The sequence below is a fragment of the Monodelphis domestica genome, chromosome 4 (assembly GCF_027887165.1).
Source record: "Monodelphis domestica isolate mMonDom1 chromosome 4, mMonDom1.pri, whole genome shotgun sequence".
Classification (NCBI taxonomy): Eukaryota; Metazoa; Chordata; class Mammalia; order Didelphimorphia; family Didelphidae; genus Monodelphis; species Monodelphis domestica.
In genome coordinates this window covers 16927105-16948368 of record NC_077230.1, presented here as the reverse complement: position 1 = coordinate 16948368, position 21264 = coordinate 16927105, and the positions used below count along the sequence as shown (strand labels likewise).

Sequence of the window (21264 nt, the reverse complement as noted above, 5' to 3'; positions counted from 1 at the left end):
GGGCACTAATCACAGGGAAACCATGAAAGGCATCTTTAAAGAAAAAACAATGAGCTCAAATTTGAATATCTAAGGATTCTAGGAATAGAAATAAGGGTGTGGGATATCATTGAGTCCCAGAAGTAGCTCTTCCAATGTGTCATCAGTCTGGGTAGGTCAAATAGAGCCATGCTACAAGTTTGCATTTTATTTTAGAAACAATGGCGAAAAATTACAGGTTCTTGAGCACCAGAGGGATGTGGTCAGATGGGCACTTGAGAAATAGAAATTGGGCTACTGTGGAGGGATGGATTCGAAAGAATAGAGATTAATGCAGGGAAACCAATTAATAAGCTATTATGATTGTCCACAGAGAGTTTATGAGCATCTGGACAGGGCTGGTATTTATGTGAGTCAAGAGAAGGGGAGGGATGAATCTATCACCCAAACTTTCCAGCTACTTGGAAATGGATGAGGAAGGAACTGAGAGCTACTCTCAGAATATAAACCTGGATGACTGTGCTCTTGACAGAAATAATGGGTTCTGCTTTGTGTATGAGATACATAGAGGACATCTTAGAAGGAGGTGTCAAGTAGGCCTTTAGAAATGTTATATTTGGAGTTCAGGAGAAGAAGCAGAGTGGAAAGGGAGAGAGAGGGAGGGGGTAGAGGGGAGGGATATTCTGCAAATAAGAAGGATGATATAAGGAGATAAAAGTCCCTATTCAAATAATAATTTATAGTCTTAACAGGGGAGGTTGCAAGCAAACGTGTGTGTGTGTGTGTGTGTGTGTGTGTGTGTGTGTGTGTGTGTGTGTGTGTATGTAAGATAAATTGAAAATAATCAATAGGAAAGGTATCAAGGGAAAATAACACTCCTTTTCATCACTTTTACCTGCATGTCTCCCACACCTGAAATGCTCTACAACCTCTACTCTAACTCCTACTTGTCTGCATGTGAGTTTTCTTGATTTTTTTATAATACTCATCTCAAATCTTACCTACCAAGCCTTACCTATTCCTCCCATCTTGCTAATGCTTTCCCCTCTCTGATTACCTTCCATCTACTTCATATGTTTTGTACTTTCCTAGCTGTTTACATGTTGTCTTCCTATTAGATTAGGAATTCCTTGAGGGCAATACTTCTTAGCACAGTGCATGCCACTTAGTAAGCACTGACTAATTGGTTGCTTGACTTGCTGGTCTTTTGGCTGGTATGAGAAGAGAAAGTCTAAAAAAGTTGATGTGTTAAGATCAGAGAAGAAGGGAAGAATTGTCCTGGCACTGGATAGCATCAATTTGTAGTGTATGCAGAGTGTTTGTCTTTTACTTGTTCCTCTGTTATGAAAACCATATCTTCTCATTGTTCTTTCTATATAAGCAGTCTGACCTTGGATGTTTAAAGCTATTTTTTCCTTCTGAGGTCAGCTTTTGTCCATCTGTTTTTTCCCTTATTCCAGGAGAAACTTCCCACCTTACTAAATACATTTAAAAATAATTAATATTCTGCTCTGGATTTATCCAGAAAATTGTAAAACTCTAAATTTGGTTCATTAATGTGCTTTGAAGCTTAGAATCCATTTCCTTGAAGTATCTTCCTTAAGTAGGGTATCAGAAAAGTCTTGGTGAAATTTTAAGCTACTATTAAAACTTAATACTGCACTAAGATTTTTGGATCTATTGGATACATGTGTATTGCTTTATATAGATTTACAACATTTACAAAATAAATTCCTCTCAAAACCTATGAATTTATTAATGCAAACATCATCTTTTCCTGATCAAGAAACTTGAGGCTTTGAAAATGTAAATGATTTTGACATCATATACCATATAAATGCTCAAACCATGATTTTAGCTATGATGCTATTCTTTAAAGATATAGACTCCCTTCCTCAGACCCTACATTTTAAACAAAAACTGCTTTATTAACTCCAAGATTTGTATGCTAAATGGGAGAGAGCAGTGTTAAGGGTAATTAGAAATGACAATCTAAAAAACATTTATATCTTGGTCTTATAAATTTTTTAACTTTTAAAGATCATTAATTTAAACCTTTGGGAAATTTTTTGATAATCAAAAAGTGCATATCTGGTTTGATATTAACAAAGAAGCATGTCATGAAAGTAATTTTTAAAGCACTTTTTGGGTTACTTTCAAATAAGTATTATGCATATTACTATAATAATGCTTTTAGGATTATATTATTGATTTTTTTCATTAAGGGACAGTTTCTGTAATTCACAACTGGGCTCTTCATGTCATTATTTTCAGTTACAAACTATTATACTGTCTTTTTTTAAAAAATGATATATTATGCAATTTTCACTTATTGGCATTGACCTTTCAGTTATGGTGAATTATTGAGAGTTTATGTAAACAAGATAATGAAAATTATTTTTGATTCTGAATTGGTTATCTAAAACTCCCTTTATGTCTCTCCTACCTTCTCTTCATGCTCCCTTCCCATTTTCCTCAAAAATTACAAAATTTCTCTCAGGCTGCTTTCTATGTACTGTAGATGATAGATGATAAATGTAGAAAGAACAGAAAACAACTGGATAAAGCTTTAGTTACAAGATTTTGCTGTTTACTCTTACTATGATGAATCTTGAAAGAAAAGTTAGGGTGCGGGGTGACATGAGATTTTTATAATTGAAAGATCTCTTAAAATTTCTCCTTAATTCTTTTTCCAACTGCCTTTTCAAGAAAATGCCATTTTTGTTCTTAGCACAGCCATAGGATTCTTTTTTTTTTTTTAATTTTAGGCAAGGTAAAGGGGTGTTTATTGACTTTTTATTAATTTACAAAGTATTGTGTGTAGTATAATGAATCTACCTAGCCTTTGGAGATGAGCTGAGTTTTAATTCCACATGTCCTTCCTTCCTGGCCATTTTCCTCACTGCTGAAAACGTTCAAGATTATACTTTGGTTTATTTTTCTTAATCAGAATTTCCTTCCCCATCCTTTCCCCACATACATAATCTATTTCCCAAGACCTTCTTCTTGCTCTTATCTTAATTTCCTCCTATTCCATACATTATCCCCTCATATCCTGATTCTTTCTGTCTTCCACGCTGACAGCTAATTGTATAAACATGTTCTACTTCATATAGAGGCTGAGAAAGAAAGACTTTTTCTTCTACTTAACAGACCACAACAAAGGACTTACTAGAAGCAAAATACGTATTCTTTCTTTTTTTATAATTTTAACTTGGCATAATTAACAAAAATAATATACTACTTTAAGAGAGAATTGTGTAAAGTATAGACCATTATTTTCATGGGTCATGTGGTGTGTATAAAATGGTTTATTTAAAAACTGAAACCCTGGAAGTATAGACAGTGATCTGGATAGTAATGACCATGGAGGAAAAGTGGACAGTAAAATGGCTTGTTGCACATTATTTTTCTTAGCAATTAGCCTATGTATATCCAGACTGTGGTGAGAAGGAGTGGTTGAGTGCAAAATGAAGGCAACTGGGCTTTTCAGCTTTTTTTTTTTTTACTTCCTTAAATTTTCATAGATTTCTCCATTGTTTGGTTTGAAGTATTATGAATAACATGAAGGATATTTATAATTAGCTATTAGTTTTATCATATATTACAAAGCCAAGGTACAGTTTTTAAATGATTTCATTATTAACTTGTATCAGATCTACATACATTAATAACTTACAGTTACTCTTTTCTGGTAACGTCTGTCCTTCAAAAAGTGAGATTCTAATCATTAAGAAGTTATTCATGGTTATGATATAATTAATTTTTATCATATTCCTGTTCTGTTTTTAAAGTAATGGCCATGTTAATACAAATGCTGTCAGTTCAACATAATGCTTATGGTGGTTAGTACCACATGCAGTGAAAAGATAGAAATGTAGTTTTTCCTTTTTTTCTGTATATAAATTTTAATTCAGTCATGTCTAAATTATTTTATTACAATGTATCAGGAACCTCATGTCTTTTTTTAACTAATGGCTATTTTCTATTTGATTATTCCCTGTGTTTAAGCACTGTCATCTTGCTTTGTACAATGTAAAATTTATTTTGGCAGAATTCTCCAAGCATCTTAAATTTTAGAGTGTCATATTTAATTTTTTATTTTCTGCTCTTCTAACTAATCAGTAGACTAAATTTTTCTTAAAACATTGTAATTTTTAAAAACTAAGCTAGTGATTTTATCCAAGTGGGAATGTCCTGGTGAGAAGCTTCCTCTACCAGTGCAGATTTGCAACTGCTCTGAAATTTTGAAGTCACTGAAAATATTTCATAATTTCCCAAATGTAAGTCAGCTCATAGTCTCTTTGGGGCTTCTTTTTATGCTTTCTTTTGTAATATTTGTTATAATATAGACTGATAGAACAGTTACATGAACTCTTTTATATCACTTTAAGGTTTATAAAGCATTTGATTCATGTAACTGAAGTGTGTGCAATTTTTATCCTCATTTTATAGATTGGGAAACTGAGACAGTTATTACTGTATATATAATGACAGCTAATAAGTGTCTGATGCACGATTTGAACCTAGACTTTCCTGACCTTTAACATCTAACTATTCTTTGAAATCCAACTTATTTTTTACTTTAGACATGATTTTAGAAATGTTGACAAGAAAATATCTTGTGCATTATTTGTTAAAAGATAGTCCTTGTGTACCTCTAGAATTAAGTTAGAAACATTGGTGAATAGCAATTACTTTCATTTTAGATTTTTTTGTGTTACTTCTAAAACCTTTAACCTTCGGTTTTATAGTTAGAGAAATTTCAAAATAACAAGTCACTTATCTTTAATTGATTCAGTGATTTGTTTTGTATAGGAGGCAGTGTAGTAGAAAGAGATCTTAGAATCTAAAAAAACATGTATTTAAATTCTGTTTCTGAAACATGTGACTATGGCCAAATTACTTAAATGTTTTAAGCCCATTTTTTTTTATAAAAGAGGTAACAGCAAGGGGTGGTTGTGAAATTAATATTAGGCATATAAAAATTTTTGTTTCCTTCATATATGTACTCACTGTTAAAAACCATGTATATCTTCATATATGCACTTGATTCACATCATGTAAAAAAGTAAGGACAACTAATTTTTCATGAATAGCCATTTTATGTAATTTTGTTGAATTAATGTTAGAGAAAATCTGTTCTCATTTATCATTAGTAAATGTGTACTATATTATTTTTATGTATACCCTGCAGAAATCATAAATTATATATTTTAATCATGAATTTGGAGATCATATTTTAAGACTTCACTATTTGAAAATTTCTATCTTAGATGAATTGTCTTAATTATAACTGTAGGGTGTAAATGACAAATCATTATTTCCTATATATATATATAATTTCAAATTATATTTAATTTTTTGTTATAATTTGTATTCATTATTATGTTATGATTAAGAATAACCATAGTGAATAGACAGCCCGCCTGCTTTAGGAGTAAAACAGAAAGACCTAGTTTGAGTTAAGTTCCATCTGTGATACAGTATAGACTCCTTGACCTTGGATAAGTCCCTTAAATTATGTACCCCAAAGCAGCCCTCTTCAACTCTCTAAGCTGTAGAATCATTTGTCAGTTGTCTATATTGTGTAGATGAGGTTTTCTCACTCAAAATTCCTTATATCAAGGAAATATAGCCAAAAATGTTGAGGTGTGTTTTTTTTTTGTTTGTTTCTTTTTAATCCTTTCCTGCTACTGTCTTAGTATCAGAGTTTCCAAGGCAGAAGAGCTTAGGCAATTGGGGGTTAAGTGACTTGCCCAGTGTCACACGTGTAGGACATGTTTTGTGTAGGCAAGTTTTAAACCCTGGCCCTCCTGACTGCAGGCTACCTAGCTGCCCCATAAAGTTAATTTTTTCTTCTAGATCTTTGATTCCTTAAGTATAAGGAGCTCCTAATAGCTAGTCTTCTTCCACGGTTGCTGATTGTTGTCAACTTATTTAACTTAGTTGTAGAGTATTTCCTTGAGCATTGAAAAGTGATTTTCAGATAATTATACCTAGCTAGAAAGTGTCAAAAATGATATGTAACCCTGAATTGATAATAAATCCAAAATAACCAAGTGGAAAGTGAAATAAAAACAATTTAATAGGAGGAAGCCAGTAGGTGATTATATTTTGGAAATTGCATAGTGGTTTTAATAACTAAAAGCTTTTCCCTGAAAGGCACATCTTTTAAAAAACTACATTCATTAAATGATTTTGATAGTGATGTTCAATGGCTGTAAATGAATGAATGATGAAGATTCTAATTGGGAAGAGTTTCATCTCATGAAACTGAATTGTAACCCCAGAATTCTTTTAATTATTTGTAATTCGGAACCTTTTTTCATATGGTTGTTGGTAACTTTCTTTTTGAAAGGCATCTGTTTATGTTCTTTAACCATTTATTGGAGAATGACTTATGTATGTGTGTGTAGACACATGTATATACAAGCATGTGTGGGTACATATATTCAAATATATAACTTGAATTTCTATAAATTCTATTAATAATTTCCTGTACATCTTTGATATCATACCTTAAACAGATAAATAAGTTTTGAGGAATTTTTCCCAAATCTGTTTTCCTTCAAATTTCAATGGCATTGATTTTACTAGGTCCAAAACTTTGCAATATAATATAATCAAAATGAGTTCTTTAACTCCTATCATCCTTTCTTTCTGTACTTGGTCAGAACTCTTCCTGTATTCATTGTTGTGAAAAATATCCTTCTTTGGGGGGGGGATTTTTTCATTCTTTAACTTTTAAAAAATCCTGAATCTACTTATTTGGAATTTATTTTAATATAGTGATATTGATAATAACCTAATTTCTTCCCTTACTTCTTTACAGTTTTCTCAGAAAATTTTTTTCCAGTTTTAGCCCTTTGGATTTATCTATCGAATAGCATGCACCTGTCTTCCATTAGTACATCTGATTTGTTCTACTGGCAAACTTTTCTATCTTTTTTAACTAATTATAAGTAATTTTGATGATTACTATTTCTTAGATTTGGAACTCTTTGGCCTCTTTTTCCTCCTTAGTTAAGATTCTTTGTGATTCCTCTAAATGAATTTCGTTTTTTAAGTCTAGTTCATAAAAGAATCATCCTTTCGTAGTTTTATTGATATGGCATTGAATCCATAAATTAATTTAGGTATTACTGTCATATTTTTCTATTATTGGCAGAGCCTTGTCATTAGCAATTAATTTCTCTCCAGTTTGTTTCATTCTCTAAAAACCAAAAACCACTTATTTGCTAGCATTGATAATTGCTCTGAAATGATATATACTTGATTGATCTAAATTTTTTTTTTCAGTTTGTTTGGTATTAAAACATACATGGTATGAATTAAGAATTAGTTTGATTTTAACTTATGATTTATTTTTTCTGGTTTCTGAGTAAAAATAAATGCAGCTGATTTTATGTCATTCTTTTTCTTTTTAAGGAATCTTGGCAAAAATGGCTTGTCTAATAGTAGCATTTTATTGGATAAATGTCCACCTCCACGACCACCACCGTCACCATATCCTCCCTTGCCAAAAGACAAGTTGAATCCACCTACACCTAGTATTTATGTGAGTAGGAACTAATCGATTAGAAATAATCAATGCTTTTTTTGGATGCCATTTATGCTTTATTGTATTAGCAATCCTGTTTTTCTAAGAAATTTCTATTATACTCTTTGATAAATACTTTAGAATCTACTGGAGACAAGCTCAATATAGTATATTTATTAGATAAGTTTTTAAAAATTTTGATTAATGATAGAGAACAACCGTCCTTTAAAATATAATTGCATTAGTGTAAAGAGAATCCAATAGCCATTTATTTTCTAGTTTTTTCCTTAGTTTTGTGATGTCTCCCCCAAGCTAGTCATTTTGCATTAATTTTTTATCAATGTGTAGATTTTATTATCTTTGCTATCCAAACCATTCCTCCTTTCCTTTTCCAATGCCACCATCCTGATTAGAGACTATCATTATCTTTTATCCCTTATAGCTGCAGTGTTTTCTTATGTGGATTTTCCTTATTCCATTCTGTTCATTCTTTCTTTCCATTCCTATTAGCATTACCTGAGTTAATTGAATGCAACAAATATCACCATTGAACACCTTCATAACTGCATATTGTCCTGAGAATAAAATTCTTTAGACTTTCATCAGGCAAGATTCCCTGCAATATGTTGTCAATTCTACCTTTCTTCTAGCCTTGTCTCATGACACCCTCCCACATATTCTGCCCTCTAGACTGACTGGCCTAGTTGCTGCCATTACTTTTTTACGATTACTGTTTTCTTACCCCATAGCTTTCTTTGCATTTGATAACTTCTGTTCTTTTGTTCCTGTTGTTCCAGTGCCTGAAATTCTAAGACATTTCTTTTTAGAGGTTTGCTCAAAAGAGCAAACCTCTTTTCTTTGCTAAATTGTCATACTGCATCCTTTTTCCCATTACCTCAGTCAGTAATAACTTATGTAATGCTATGGAAATTTAAGCCTGGAAAAAAAGTGATGTCTAATTTTTCACAACATGTTGGTAATGAAAAGAGTATTGTAATTGCAGATCATGTAAATCAGAATTCAGTATTCTTTCCACCCTACTAAATCCTATTTAGTAGGGGGGAAGTAAATTCTCAGAAGTAGTTGTATGTATTAGAATTTACACTACTCAAAATTATGATTATATATGGTAATTAGTAATTGTTCTAACAGAATGGAAATAGGCAGTTCAAATTTTAATTATTCAACCCCTTTGGAGGATTTTTTCTCATTCTCTGTCTCTCTCAAACCTGTATCAGATTTTCATGTGTTACCTTTCATTTAGTTTTTGGTTAAATTTAGCATCCTTCTTATTCATATAACTATTTTTCCTATTAGGTAGTAAGCTTCAATAGGGAAGGGACTGGAGATTTAATCATTTTTTATTACTCAGGTGCATACATTATGCCCATGGTAGACAATAAATATTTGTTGAAATGAGATGTTTGGGGTACTTACCTCACGGGTGTTTGTCATGGTAGAGTGAAAGACGGGGAATAAAATATATCTTAGGAGAGGCATGACAAGCTAAGTAGATGATAGCAATGAGATCATCACTTAGAATTAAAACTGGAGAAATACAAATTTTGGCATATATAAATTTGGATTCAAAAGTTGTAAAAAGTTATGATGGAAGGTGTAGATAAGTGACTCAGTGGATAAAGAGCCAGGTCAGGAGATAGGAGGGCCTGGGTTCAAATATGGCCTCAGACACTTCCTAGCTGTGTGTCTTTGGGCAAGAAACTAAACAAACCCTACTTTCTTATACTTAGTACTAATTCTAAAACAGAAGGTAAGGGTTTTAAAAAAAAGAAAAAGATATGATGGATAGGAAGTCAAAAGTGGATACTTTCACATTAATTCTTCAGTACTCTCACATTAATTCTTCAGTACTCCTTAGAGCAGATTTTGTTTGTTTTGCTGTAGTTTTTTATAGCTTCTACATTCATTTATTTCCTATTTTTGCATAATCTTATTTGTGATAGTGGGTAAAAACACATTAAATTAGATATGACTCTTGCCTTATAACTTAAGTTTGCAAAGCACTTTACACATATTTTTTTCTTCACAACAGTCCTGGGAAATAGAAAAGCTATTATCTGCCTTTTGAAAATTTGAACACTAAAATAGTCATGTCAGCTTGACTTGAGCCAGAATTTGAACTCAAGTTTTCCTGACTATCACTTTAGTTACTGTGCCTCCTAGGTGCCTAATGGTAGGGTTTGACATATACACAATTAAAATACAAAATGATTGATATATAGTCATCAGAGGGATGCAAACCAAATGTTATGTGAGCCCTTTGAGTTAGGAGAAACCTGGATTTGATTCCTTGATCCAGCCCGTGATCATTTCACATTTCTTATTTCACCTTAGTTTCTTCATCTACAAAATAGAGAGAACACTACAAAGGCTATGTATCTCATAGGATTACTACTTGTTTCTTAAAAAGAAAATTGTTTTGGGGATGGAGTATTCTTTTCTTTTTGAAATTTGGGTTCAGATTCTCTCCTTCCCCTCTCCCACCCATTGAGATCACAAATAATAAATATATCAACTATGTATGTATGTATGTATATACACACACACATATAAAACCATGTAAAACATTTCATATTAGCTATATTGCAAAAAAAAAAAGAAAGCAAAAAAATCATACTCAATTTTTACCTTGTGTTCATTAGTTTTCTCTTTGGACATCGATAACATTTTTTAAAGTCCTTTGGAATTGTCTTGGTTCATTGTATTGATCAGAATAGGCAGGTTTTTCAAAGTTAACCACCATTGCAACATTGCTATTACTGTGAGCAATGATCTCCTGGTTTTCTTCACTCACTTTGTATCAATTCATATAAATCTTGCCATGTTTTTTTCCTGAAACTACTCCCCTCATCACATGATACTCCGTCTCAATCATGTGCCACAACTTATTCAGCCATTCCCCAATTAATGACTTTACCCTCAATTTCTAAATTTTTTGCCACTGCAAAAAAAGCTGCCATAAATATTGTGTGTGTGTTGTCTGTCTTTTGTCTGGAGCGGGGGGTGGGGGGGTATTTACCTAGTAATGGTATTGCTAGATTAAAGGATATACACTTTTATAGTTTCAGATAGTTCTGTACAATATGTAGAATTAGATCAGTTCACTACTCTACCAGAAATTCATTAGTGTGTATTGATTTTCCTTCAGCATTTTTCATTTCATTGTTGTGTGGTAATACTTCAGAATAATTTTAATTTGCCTCCCTAATCATTTTTGATAGTTTTTCTTTCTTTAGCAAACTTCTTGTTCTCATCCTTTGACCATTTATTAATCAAGGAATGGCTTTTATTTTATAAATTTGATCCCATTCCCTATATATTTGAGAAATGGGGCCTTTATGACAGAAATTTGCTATAAAATTTTTGATACTACTTCATTATCTTTGATGCCATTCTGCAAAATAATAGTTTACCTGACTATCTTTTTAAATTGGGTCTATTTTTGCTTTTAATTTGTCTCAGATTATAATTGCTACTCTTGCCGCCCATGGTGCCGCCGCCCCCCCCCCCCCCCCCCCCCCAATCCTGTTTTGCTATCTGCTTCTATTTCATAGGGGTGAGCTCATTTCTTAACTGGTTATTTACCTCTGTCCTGTTTTCTTTTTTCTTTCTCTTTATCCCATCCTTCCCCAAAAATTCATTTTGCTTTTGACCACTTAATCTACTACCCCCTCTTTTATCATCTCTACAACACCCCATTATCATTTATCCCCTTCCTCTTCTATTTCTGTATTGGGTAAGATAATTTTTTTTTTTATATCCAACTGAGCATATAAACATTTTAAACATTGCTTACCACCCTCTCCATTTTCCACTTCATTATAATTTTTTCCTTGCACATCTCTTTTTTTGTGAGAAAAATTTTCCTATTCTTCCTTTCCCTGTCCCTCTCACAGTTGACTTACACTTATACATCTCGTCTATGTAGACCCCATACAACACCATAGTAATGATTCAGTTCTTGTAAGTTACATGTTTCATATTACTTATACAGGAACATCAACCTTTTGACTTCATTGATTTCCTATTTTATGTGTTTTCAGTGTCAAATTTTCTGTTCAGCTGTATTTTCTTAGAATTCTTTTGTTTTATTAAATATCCATCTTTTTCCCATAAAAGAACATAATCAGTTTTGTTGCGTAGATTATTCCTGGTTGTAATCATAGCTCCTTTTCCTTCCAAAATATCATTCTAAATTCTTTGCTTCTTTAATGTGGAAGTTGCTAAATCTTGTGTGATCCATATTGTAGCTTCACAATATTTGAATTGTTTATTTCTGACTGTGAATGATATATATATATATTGTGTGTGTGTGTGTGTGCGTGTATCATAACAAAAATATATGCAATATTTTCTTCTTGATTTGGGATCTCTCAGGACAGGATGTGTGAATTCTTTAAAATTCTATCTTTCCACTTGATCTATGAAATCAAGGCAGTTATTCTTGATAATTTCTTAAATATGGTTATTTATATCTAGGATCTTTTTCTTTTTCGTGATTTTCAGGCAGTGCAATAATTCTTAAATTGTCTTCTGTTTTCCAGGTCAGTTGTTTTTCCAGTGAAATGTTAAACATTTTCATCTATTCTTTCATTCTTTTGACTTTATTTTATTACTTCTAGATGGCTTATGCAGTCATTAGCCTCAACTTGTCCAGTTTTAATTTTTAAGAAATTATTTTCTTCAGTGAGTTTTTGTACATCTTTCACCATTTGGCCAATTTAACTTTTTTTTTTAAGAAGTTCTTTTCTTTAGTGAATTTTTGTATGTGTACCTTACACTTTCATGATTCTAATTTCTTTCGCCAATTTTTCCTATACCGGTCTTAAAAATGTCTTTCTTTAACATCTAGGATTCTTGCTGATCTTTCTACATTTAACAGTTTCTTTTGAAGCTTTGCTTGTATCTATTTTCTTGGTATTTTCTGCCACCTCAGTAGCTTTTTATTGTCAATTTCCTTTTTTCTTTTTCTTTTTTGTTTTGTTTTGTTTGTTTGCTCATTTTCCTAGCTTATTTCTTTACTTTTGAGTTAACTTGCAGAGTGAATAGGCATAGTGCTAGGCTTTAAGAGGCTTTTTTGTCCAACTATTTTCAGAGCTAGTTCAGGAGACCTGTGAATTTTCATTGCTTGAAAGATGGTATAATGAGAGTGGAGTGATCAGTGCTTCTTGGTCTCTGTTCTGGTTTTTACCTAGGAAGAGTCCCTGCTCTCCTATAGCCATAGCCACAAGTTCTAGCATTCCTTTAGACCCTGCAACTATGTCCAGATGGCTTGCATCTATCTGCAGCTTGCTTGTGCTAGTACTTCTCTTGGCTCTAGAGCTGTAACTAGAGCCCTTTCTCCTGTGTGACCTATTACAAGCATTCTTCTCTGTCCTGAATCTGCAGCCCAGAACTGAGTATGGGTAAATAGAATTGACAGTCAACACTTGCTTGCTATATCCCATACCTGCAAAAAAGTTCCCTGCTATAACTTTCTAACAAACTGTTTATCCTCCTTAATGTTTCTGGGGTGAGAGCTCTGGAGGAAGCAGGTGCTGCTGTTATTGTAGCTGCATCAAAGACCCATCATTGGTGTTCCTGCTGTGCTCTAGTCCCATGTCTACCTTGGTATCACAGACTACTTCTGGCAACCATATAGTTAACCTGAGCTCCAAAAACATCATCTGGTCATTTGTTGACTCTGCCACTTCAAGATTTTATTTGAGGCATTGCATTAAAGTTGTTTAAATGGGAATGTTGAAAGAGTTTGGCTGGGTTCGGCTTTTTTATTCTGCCAGCCCCACGTTATTCTTAACTAAAATATCTATATCATTTTTATAAATTATATTTTAAAATAATATATAACTTATTTCAGTGTTTTTTTTTTACCTGAAAAGATATTAAAGTGTGTTTTTGAGATTTGACTTCTTCTGCCCTCTAGAGTCCAAATACAATAATTCAAAAAAAAATTCTAGTTTAGAATGCAGGGTTTTGTTTCTTTTTTTCTATGTATTCTAAATTTAAGATTTGCAACAGTAATAAAGTATTTTTTCTCCATCACTTGTCCAGCCTGATTTTGAATAATATTATATATCTTATATTGTAGATAAATTTTAGTTGCTCATCTATTCTGTTTTCATCTTCTAAAGTAACTGATTAAGATATAAAAAGCTATTTTCAGCATCTTTCTGCAATTTTATGAAAATTATGTTACATTAAAGTCTAATTAGATATTCATGTACCAGTAAAATCTACATTTCATGAGTTTTCCTATGTTTGAATAGTGTCTTGAGTGAAAAAGAAAAACTGATTATCATAACAATTTTCTTCACATTTGAGAGTAGAATAAAACTGTTATAGTTTGAAATTAGAAAACTTAGTACCACTGTTACTCTTGGAGTACTATAAAATTTGTCATTTTCTAAGTGATATTTAAAGACAAAACTACATTTTTTTTCTGAGATCTAACAGTACATTTTAATTTTGCAGTTGGAAAATAAACGTGATGCTTTCTTTCCTCCTTTACATCAATTTTGTACAAATCCAAACAACCCTGTTACTGTAATACGTGGCCTTGCAGGAGCTCTCAAATTAGGTATGAATTTTTTGTTTGTTTTAGTTTTTATTGTCTAACGAAATTAACTTGTTTTTTTAATTGTAATACTCAAATTTCAAATATTTACTTTCATATATATCTTTTAGTTTAGTGGCTACTTCATTATCTTGTATAGAAAACATATTTGGGGTTGGGGCCACATAAAATTTTTCATGCACACACTTTCAGTTTCCTATTATAAAGAGAAATTTAGTGTAGATAATATAAAATACAACATCATTAGTTGAGATAAACTGCAATGTGCTAAGGATGTCTATGAAATTAGGTACTTAGTACCTTAATAACAAAATATTGTCTTCCTTTTGGTTGTTTGAATGAGGTTTATGGAAACATTTAACTTCTTTGGGTAGTCTTCCATCCTCTATTTGTGAAGTATTAGTATTCTTTAACCTGTAACTATATCTTAAAGTTTCAAGAAATACTATCATTTATTAATTGAATTCAAATTTTTTCTTTTCTTTTCTTTTTTTTTTAAAGATCTGGGACTTTTTTCAACCAAGACTTTGGTAGAAGCAAATAATGAACATGTGGTAGAAGTGAGGACACAATTATTACAGCCCTCAGATGAAAACTGGGACCCCACTGGAACCAAGAAAATTTGGCGTTGTGAAAGTAATAGATCTCATACAACAATTGCTAAGTATGCACAATATCAGGCTTCCTCATTCCAGGAATCATTGAGAGTAAGTGTTTCTAGATTATTATTGCAAATCTAAGAGAGGCTGAAGTATCTCTAGAAATTTCATCTCATTTATACTCAAGTATTAATAGTTCCTGCCTTTAGGTGGCAATTTGCCATAGACTTTTAAAGCCTCAGTAGGACTTTACTTGAATTTGCTCTTCAAATGATTACAAAATAAGGGATTATTTATTTAGCATCTAGTCCTTAAATTATTTTTCATTTAAAGCATGTTTTTATTCTAATATATATGAGTTCTTAAGTAAACAAAACAGAATAAGGGACTACCTTGTACAGATAATTCAAAAATAAAAATCCATTTTCCCTTAGTATTATTACACAAGTTAAAGAGTTAAATTTATGAGACTGATTTCATCTTAATCTCTTCTATTGGGGTTTTAGTATTAAAGAAAGAACAACTTTTCTTGAAGTAGATGGTGTCTTAGGAAAAACTAATTGTTATCTAAGGAAACATGAACTTGTTCCCTTGGAATAGAATAGGAGTTTTCAAAGATTAGAGAGGACCCTTCTCCCCACCCCCATCCTTTCCCCCCCTCATTTACATAGGCAGAGTCCCAAGACTTCATTTTCTGCTTATTTTCCCTCTAATGAATTGGTGAGGGTCTCCCGCCCCTCCTCTCCCCTTCAGTTCAATATTTTTTATTTGTTTCTTTGGTGGATGTGAGGATATGGTACAGAGTTTGAACTTCATCAATATGGAAAACTCCCAAGTATGGAACTGAAAATAGTCAGCCCATCTGAAACAGTCCTACAGAATTAGAATTGCACTTGGTTGTGTCCATACAACTAAGAAATCAATCATAAAAAGGAAATTATTGAATATTGCTTTAAAAATAGAGCACTATTTCCTTTATAGGTACAATTAAATACATATACTACATATCCCTCATATCCTGTCAACCCTGTTTATCTTAAGTTTATTCTTCACTTATCACAGTTGCTTAAACCCCCTAAACCCTCAGTTTTAAAAGTACTTTTTAAATGTGCTTTTTGTTAAGTTACCTAACCTTTCACAATTTAGAACTAAAATTGTTGTAGAGTTAGTAGAAATAATTTATTTTGGATTTCTTCATATTTAAAAGTATTCTGAGAATTAAACTTAGTAATATGGTTGTTTTTTACTCCTAGAAAATATATTTTTCAGCTGCATGCAACTAAGTACTAATGGCATGCTTAGCAGCATTTAGAGTTATCAGAAGCTCTTTAGAGAGGGAAAATTGCAGTCATGGAATGATAATGAAGAGGGACAGAAAGAAGAGAGGAGAGAAAAAGTGATAAAAGAGGAAGAAGAGTGTAAAAAGTAGGGAAAAGGAGATAATAGAGCAAAAGCAAAATATGTATTTCAAAGCACTATGTGACCTGAAATATTCTAACTATAAAAGATTTAACTGAGCATGTTTAGCAAGTTCTTATATATGAATCAGGATTGTAAATGTGGTTTGTCTAGAGAAAAGTCAGAAGAGTTCCTTGTCAATTGACTGGGCCAGAATAGTTAGAATCAGATCATTTAACTTCTCTATTGTATTTAACTCTTATTCTTGATGGTTTTATTTTGATAGTGGTGTTTTTTTCTGCTTACAAACTATGATAGTCCTTTGGCCCTTGGCAGACTTCACTCAAGTAACCCAGAAAATTCTTCTATAGGTTTCACTTTGTTCTCCAAATACCAGCAAAATAATGTTAACAATAAACAATTCCTGGTCATCCAGGAGAACCAGGCCTATTCTTTTTAGAGCTATAACCTGATTCTTTATCCCATTTTCTTGCTGCTAGCATAATCCTTCTTTAATATTTCTACAGTCAGATTTTGCCAGCATGGTTCTTCTCTCCACTGATTGCAATCCCTTCATGAACTAGTGTAAATGGTTTGGGGATTATGTTAGCTAAAAAATTCATTACCCTGTAGTTAACATAGTGAAGCGTTACTCCAGACTTAGTCAGTTTAGTCTTCAGATGACCCACAGGTGTCATCAAGTTCACAGTGAAACCTTTTTAGTCATTTGCAAGAGGTAACAATGCTCGTTATCTGCTGGTATAACCTTAAAAATATAGGACCACCTTCATGTCATTATATATATTCAGAATAGTATTTCTTTTGCTAATTGGACATCTTCTTATCGTTTGTTTGCCTTTTTTTTTTTAACAGAAGGCTAAAGTTTATAGTGGATATATATTGTAGTTGTAAACCAATCAAATTCCTCAGTTTTATAATATTTCACTTGTAATATTGTAGAAGTTGGGCACTGTGCCATTGGACCATCTCTTTTTGATCTTGATTATATACTTCAAATTAGTTGGTTTTTTTAAGAATGTTAATTTTTTTTTAAATAGTGGTTTAGGAAACTTTTTTCTGAAGTTTGTTAATGCTATACAAATACATAATGTGATTGTTAAATGTCTTATTGGAGGCAATCTTTTATTAGATACTAAAGAAACTTTTTAACCACAGGAAGAAAATGAAAAGAAGAGTCACCACAAGGACCATTCAGATAGTGAATCTACATCTTCAGATAAGTGAGTGGTTTTTAACATGCATTTAATTTATTATTAAAAAAGGCATTCAATGAATGACATCTCTATCCATTTTTTTTTTTAATTTCCTTTTCCCTTTCTTCAACCCTAGCTCTGGTCGGAGGAGAAAAGGACCTTTTAAAACAATCAAGTTTGGGACCAACATTGACTTGTCTGATGACAAAAAGTAAGCTAGAATCTTTGTTTATTTGTTTTTGTTTTTGTAACCTGAGTTTAAACATTTATATTACATTATAATTGTGAACTTTACATTGTTTAACTGAATTTCTGTGCATTCAAATAACATGATTTATCTCAGCCTTAAAAACAACTTTATAAAGAAATCATATGTATGAAAATTAATGTTACTAACTTTCATACATGCACATTGGCTCTGTTGTTGGGTTCTGGTTTTGAAGTATAGAACTTTTGCCTTAGTAATTTTTCTGTACTATAGCCAAAATTTAAATTATGTAAAAATATTTTAAAGTGTATGATTTTTTTGTTTTAAGTTTCATGTTATAGTTACAATATTGTCATAAAAATTACTGTCTGTTTTAATCATCTTTTTCCTTTATGTGATAAATTTACTTTTTCAAATATTTATTTAGATTTTTACTTTGAACTGCTATTTTTTGTTGTAGGTGGAAATTACAACTCCACGAGTTGACAAAACTACCTGCTTTTGTGCGTGTGGTATCAGCAGGAAATCTTTTAAGTCATGTTGGTCATACGATATTAGGAATGAATACAGTGCAGCTGTACATGAAAGTTCCTGGAAGCAGGACTCCAGGTAACTTTACTACATTCTTATGACCTATTGAATATAAAACATTTTTTCCTTAGTCATATGTTTATCCCTTATAGTATTTTTTGTCCCAATAACACTAAAGTTTTCACAGCGTTTTATTTCATTTGGTTAAAAAAAATAGTTTGAAAGATGAGTTGTTGTTTGAGGCAAGAATTTCCAAGCATAGTTGACACAAGACCTTTTTCTCATCATCCTTTTTATATTTGTCAGTGCAGAAGACTAGAGACCTTTTAATATATGCAATGACATTAATTGGGAATGAAGGAGATATCAAAATGGTAATTCCAAAAGAGATATCCATTGTCTTATCTGATAACAAAAAAGTTTTGCTAGAAACACTGTGTAACAAAGGGGTTTTGTCCTGTCTAAGGTCTGTTAACTGCCCCCCAAATTTTCCTATTTTCTTTTTATCAGCTAACTGCTACATGGTAATATAATTGAAACAACACTGGATTAAGAATTGAATAGTAATTTTAAAGTTCTGTATTCTTGGTCAACATACTACATATATATTCTTATGCTTAGAGCTTAACTGCTTTCTTCCTCAACACCATCTATTTTATAATCTGAAACTTGTCATTATGTTAATTGACAGATGGAATATTTCAGAACTGAGCTATTAAAGTTTCATTTAACCGCCGTTCCCCTGAATATCTAGTGTCAAGATTAGCAACCTGGAGACCTTAGATTCTTTGGGATAGTGCCTTAGCTAAAATTAGAACAGAGGGCAAATATTTAAACATTTCTCTGTTTTTCCTTCTGTGCGTTTAAAGTTTTCACAATTAAAATTTTTGAAAATGGTTTTTCTTTCACCTTTCAGGTCATCAAGAAAATAACAATTTCTGTTCGGTTAACATAAATATTGGTCCAGGTGACTGTGAATGGTTTGTTGTTCCTGAAAATTACTGGGGCGTTATGAATGACTTCTGTGAGAAGTAGGTTTCTGAAGTTATTTTCTTCACAATTATTGTATCAATTATAAAAACTACTTCTGTGGTGGTAGCATGAGAAAATATTAGATATAGAAAACAGAAGAGACCCTTAATGTAGCTGTTGCTAAATTATTTAATCATCATTTATTTGAATAGGTTGTGATAAACATTTTGAGTGATATCCAAAATTAAAAGAATTGCAGAATATTTTTGGGAGATGGGGAGCCAACAGTTCCTTTGAAACTTGCTTTCTTACCCAGTTCTCATGTTAACTTTTCCTAATCCAAAACCATCAAAGAAAAATTCTTATTCTTTTGTAAACATTTATTCAGTGTGTACCATGTTCCTAATTAGTATTTTCTTTACTAGCTAAATAATACTCTACTAAAGCACATTCCTACTTAACATTTATTAAATAATTGATGAAAATTATAATAGAGATTTCTTTAGAATAATCAAGAATGACATATTTTGGGAATTTTGCATTGTGAGTTTGTTTGATTTAGCACGTGGTAGAGGAAGGAGATGATTAAGTAACTCATCAGTATGTATTGAGGGTCTTTTACAAGTCTGGTCCTAGACTTAGTATTAGGGATGTAAAGACAGAAATGAAACAGTCCTTGCCTTTGAGGATTCTTCTAATGAGAGAGCCAACACGTATAAATATAAAAATATACAAAATATATTCAAGGATATTAGCTAAATGAGAGACCTTTTGGTTGGGTAGAGAGGGACCAAAAAAAAGGCCCCATGTAAGAATGTGAAAAGCAGGATTTCCTAATGTTTAAAGCAACATATTCAAAATGTGAGCCTCTATCATATCTCAGGGTAATCTCTCCAGATAAAATAGTCAAACATTTAGAATTTTAAAGTCTTAGAAAATGTTCAAACTTTATTACTTTTGAACTTGCTTTTCTGTTACATTCCAGCGGCTCTGAATAGCCAGGTAAAAGAAGTTGTGAAGTACTTGATATAGTAACCAATCTAGAGAAGGTAGCTGACTTCTCCATGGTGCTGCAAAAAAGCTTTTCATTCCTCTGTAAAGCTGCCAGGATATAGTGTTGAAATCAGAAGCACATCTTGTTCATGTTTTTTATAACTGAGTGATGTTTTTATCATTAAAAATAGAATTATTTTTTTTTATCAAAAAGAACTTTATTCTTAAATTCTTAAATATTTTTTTTAGGCCTTAGATCTAGACATTTTTAGGAAACATTAGAGTCTTCTAAGAGGGCTGAATTAGGTTTAGATTATGTATTTGTATAATAATTTTGCTTTAAAGCTAATTTTTTATGTAACTTACCTGTTGATGGTAATGAGGGATACTTTAACTTCATAAATTCTTAATCTACAGAAGAGTAGGTCTCATAATTGTTTTTGTATATGGTGTTTTTCCTGATAGATTATTTCATTTTTGTTTTTTTATTCCTAACAATCAGCACAGTAGTTGGTATACAGTAGTTAATAAATGCTTGTTTATTCATTTGTCGACTAACTCTGTGACCTTTTTAAGCAAGTTGTTTAAAATCTGAACTTCAATTTCTTTCCTTTAATGTGAGGAAATGGGTTCGGTTTAATCTCTAAGGTACTTTTCATTTGTAAAAGTGTGACTGTATATAAATTATAGGGAAATAATATTTTTAACTCAAGATTAAAAAAAAAAACTTGTTTGTTATGATGGATATTCTTGAGTTACCTCTTTAGTATCAAGTGTTTAGTAAGAAGTATTCTTGCTCATTAATTGCTTGACAGTATCCAAAGGCACTTGTCCTTTGGATATATAGGACCCAAAATAGGATAGATTTTTTTGCCCTGCTGACACATCAGGAAACAGTCTGAGACCTCATAAGTACTTCCAAAAGCTTCTTTCTGCTTCTCCAACCTTACTGGAATCTGTAGACTTTACAACAAGAAAGGCTTTTAACTAACTCATTGTGTAAATTGAATGTGAATTAAAGTGCTTCTAAAGCTTTGTGTCGTGGGGTGTGACAAGGGTGTAGAATCCTTACTTTTGTTCCTATTTGGATAAATTATCAAATACCTTCAGATAGTAAACCAGGCACTCTTGACCAAAATAAAATTTTAATATGGTTACTTTTAGGAGATACACTCTTTTTCATATTAGTTTTCATGACATTTTTATTTTTACTTTCTTTTGACATTATATTC

General features: G+C 31.9%; 1 protein-coding gene across 12 annotated transcripts in view; it reads left to right on the top strand.

The window, feature by feature from the left end:
• Window positions 1-21264, top strand: part of KDM6A (lysine demethylase 6A) — a 252356-nt gene that overhangs the window by 215452 nt on the left and 15640 nt on the right. For all 12 annotated transcript variants that reach the window (XM_056826093.1, XM_007493305.3, XM_001366285.5 and 9 more), the window contains 7 exons: window positions 7411-7540; window positions 14015-14120; window positions 14619-14824; window positions 17291-17355; window positions 17465-17539; window positions 17997-18145; window positions 18984-19098. In XM_056826093.1, the coding sequence (XP_056682071.1) occupies window positions 7411-7540; window positions 14015-14120; window positions 14619-14824; window positions 17291-17355; window positions 17465-17539; window positions 17997-18145; window positions 18984-19098 (846 nt within the window). The remainder of the gene's footprint in view (window positions 1-7410; window positions 7541-14014; window positions 14121-14618; window positions 14825-17290; window positions 17356-17464; window positions 17540-17996; window positions 18146-18983; window positions 19099-21264) is intronic.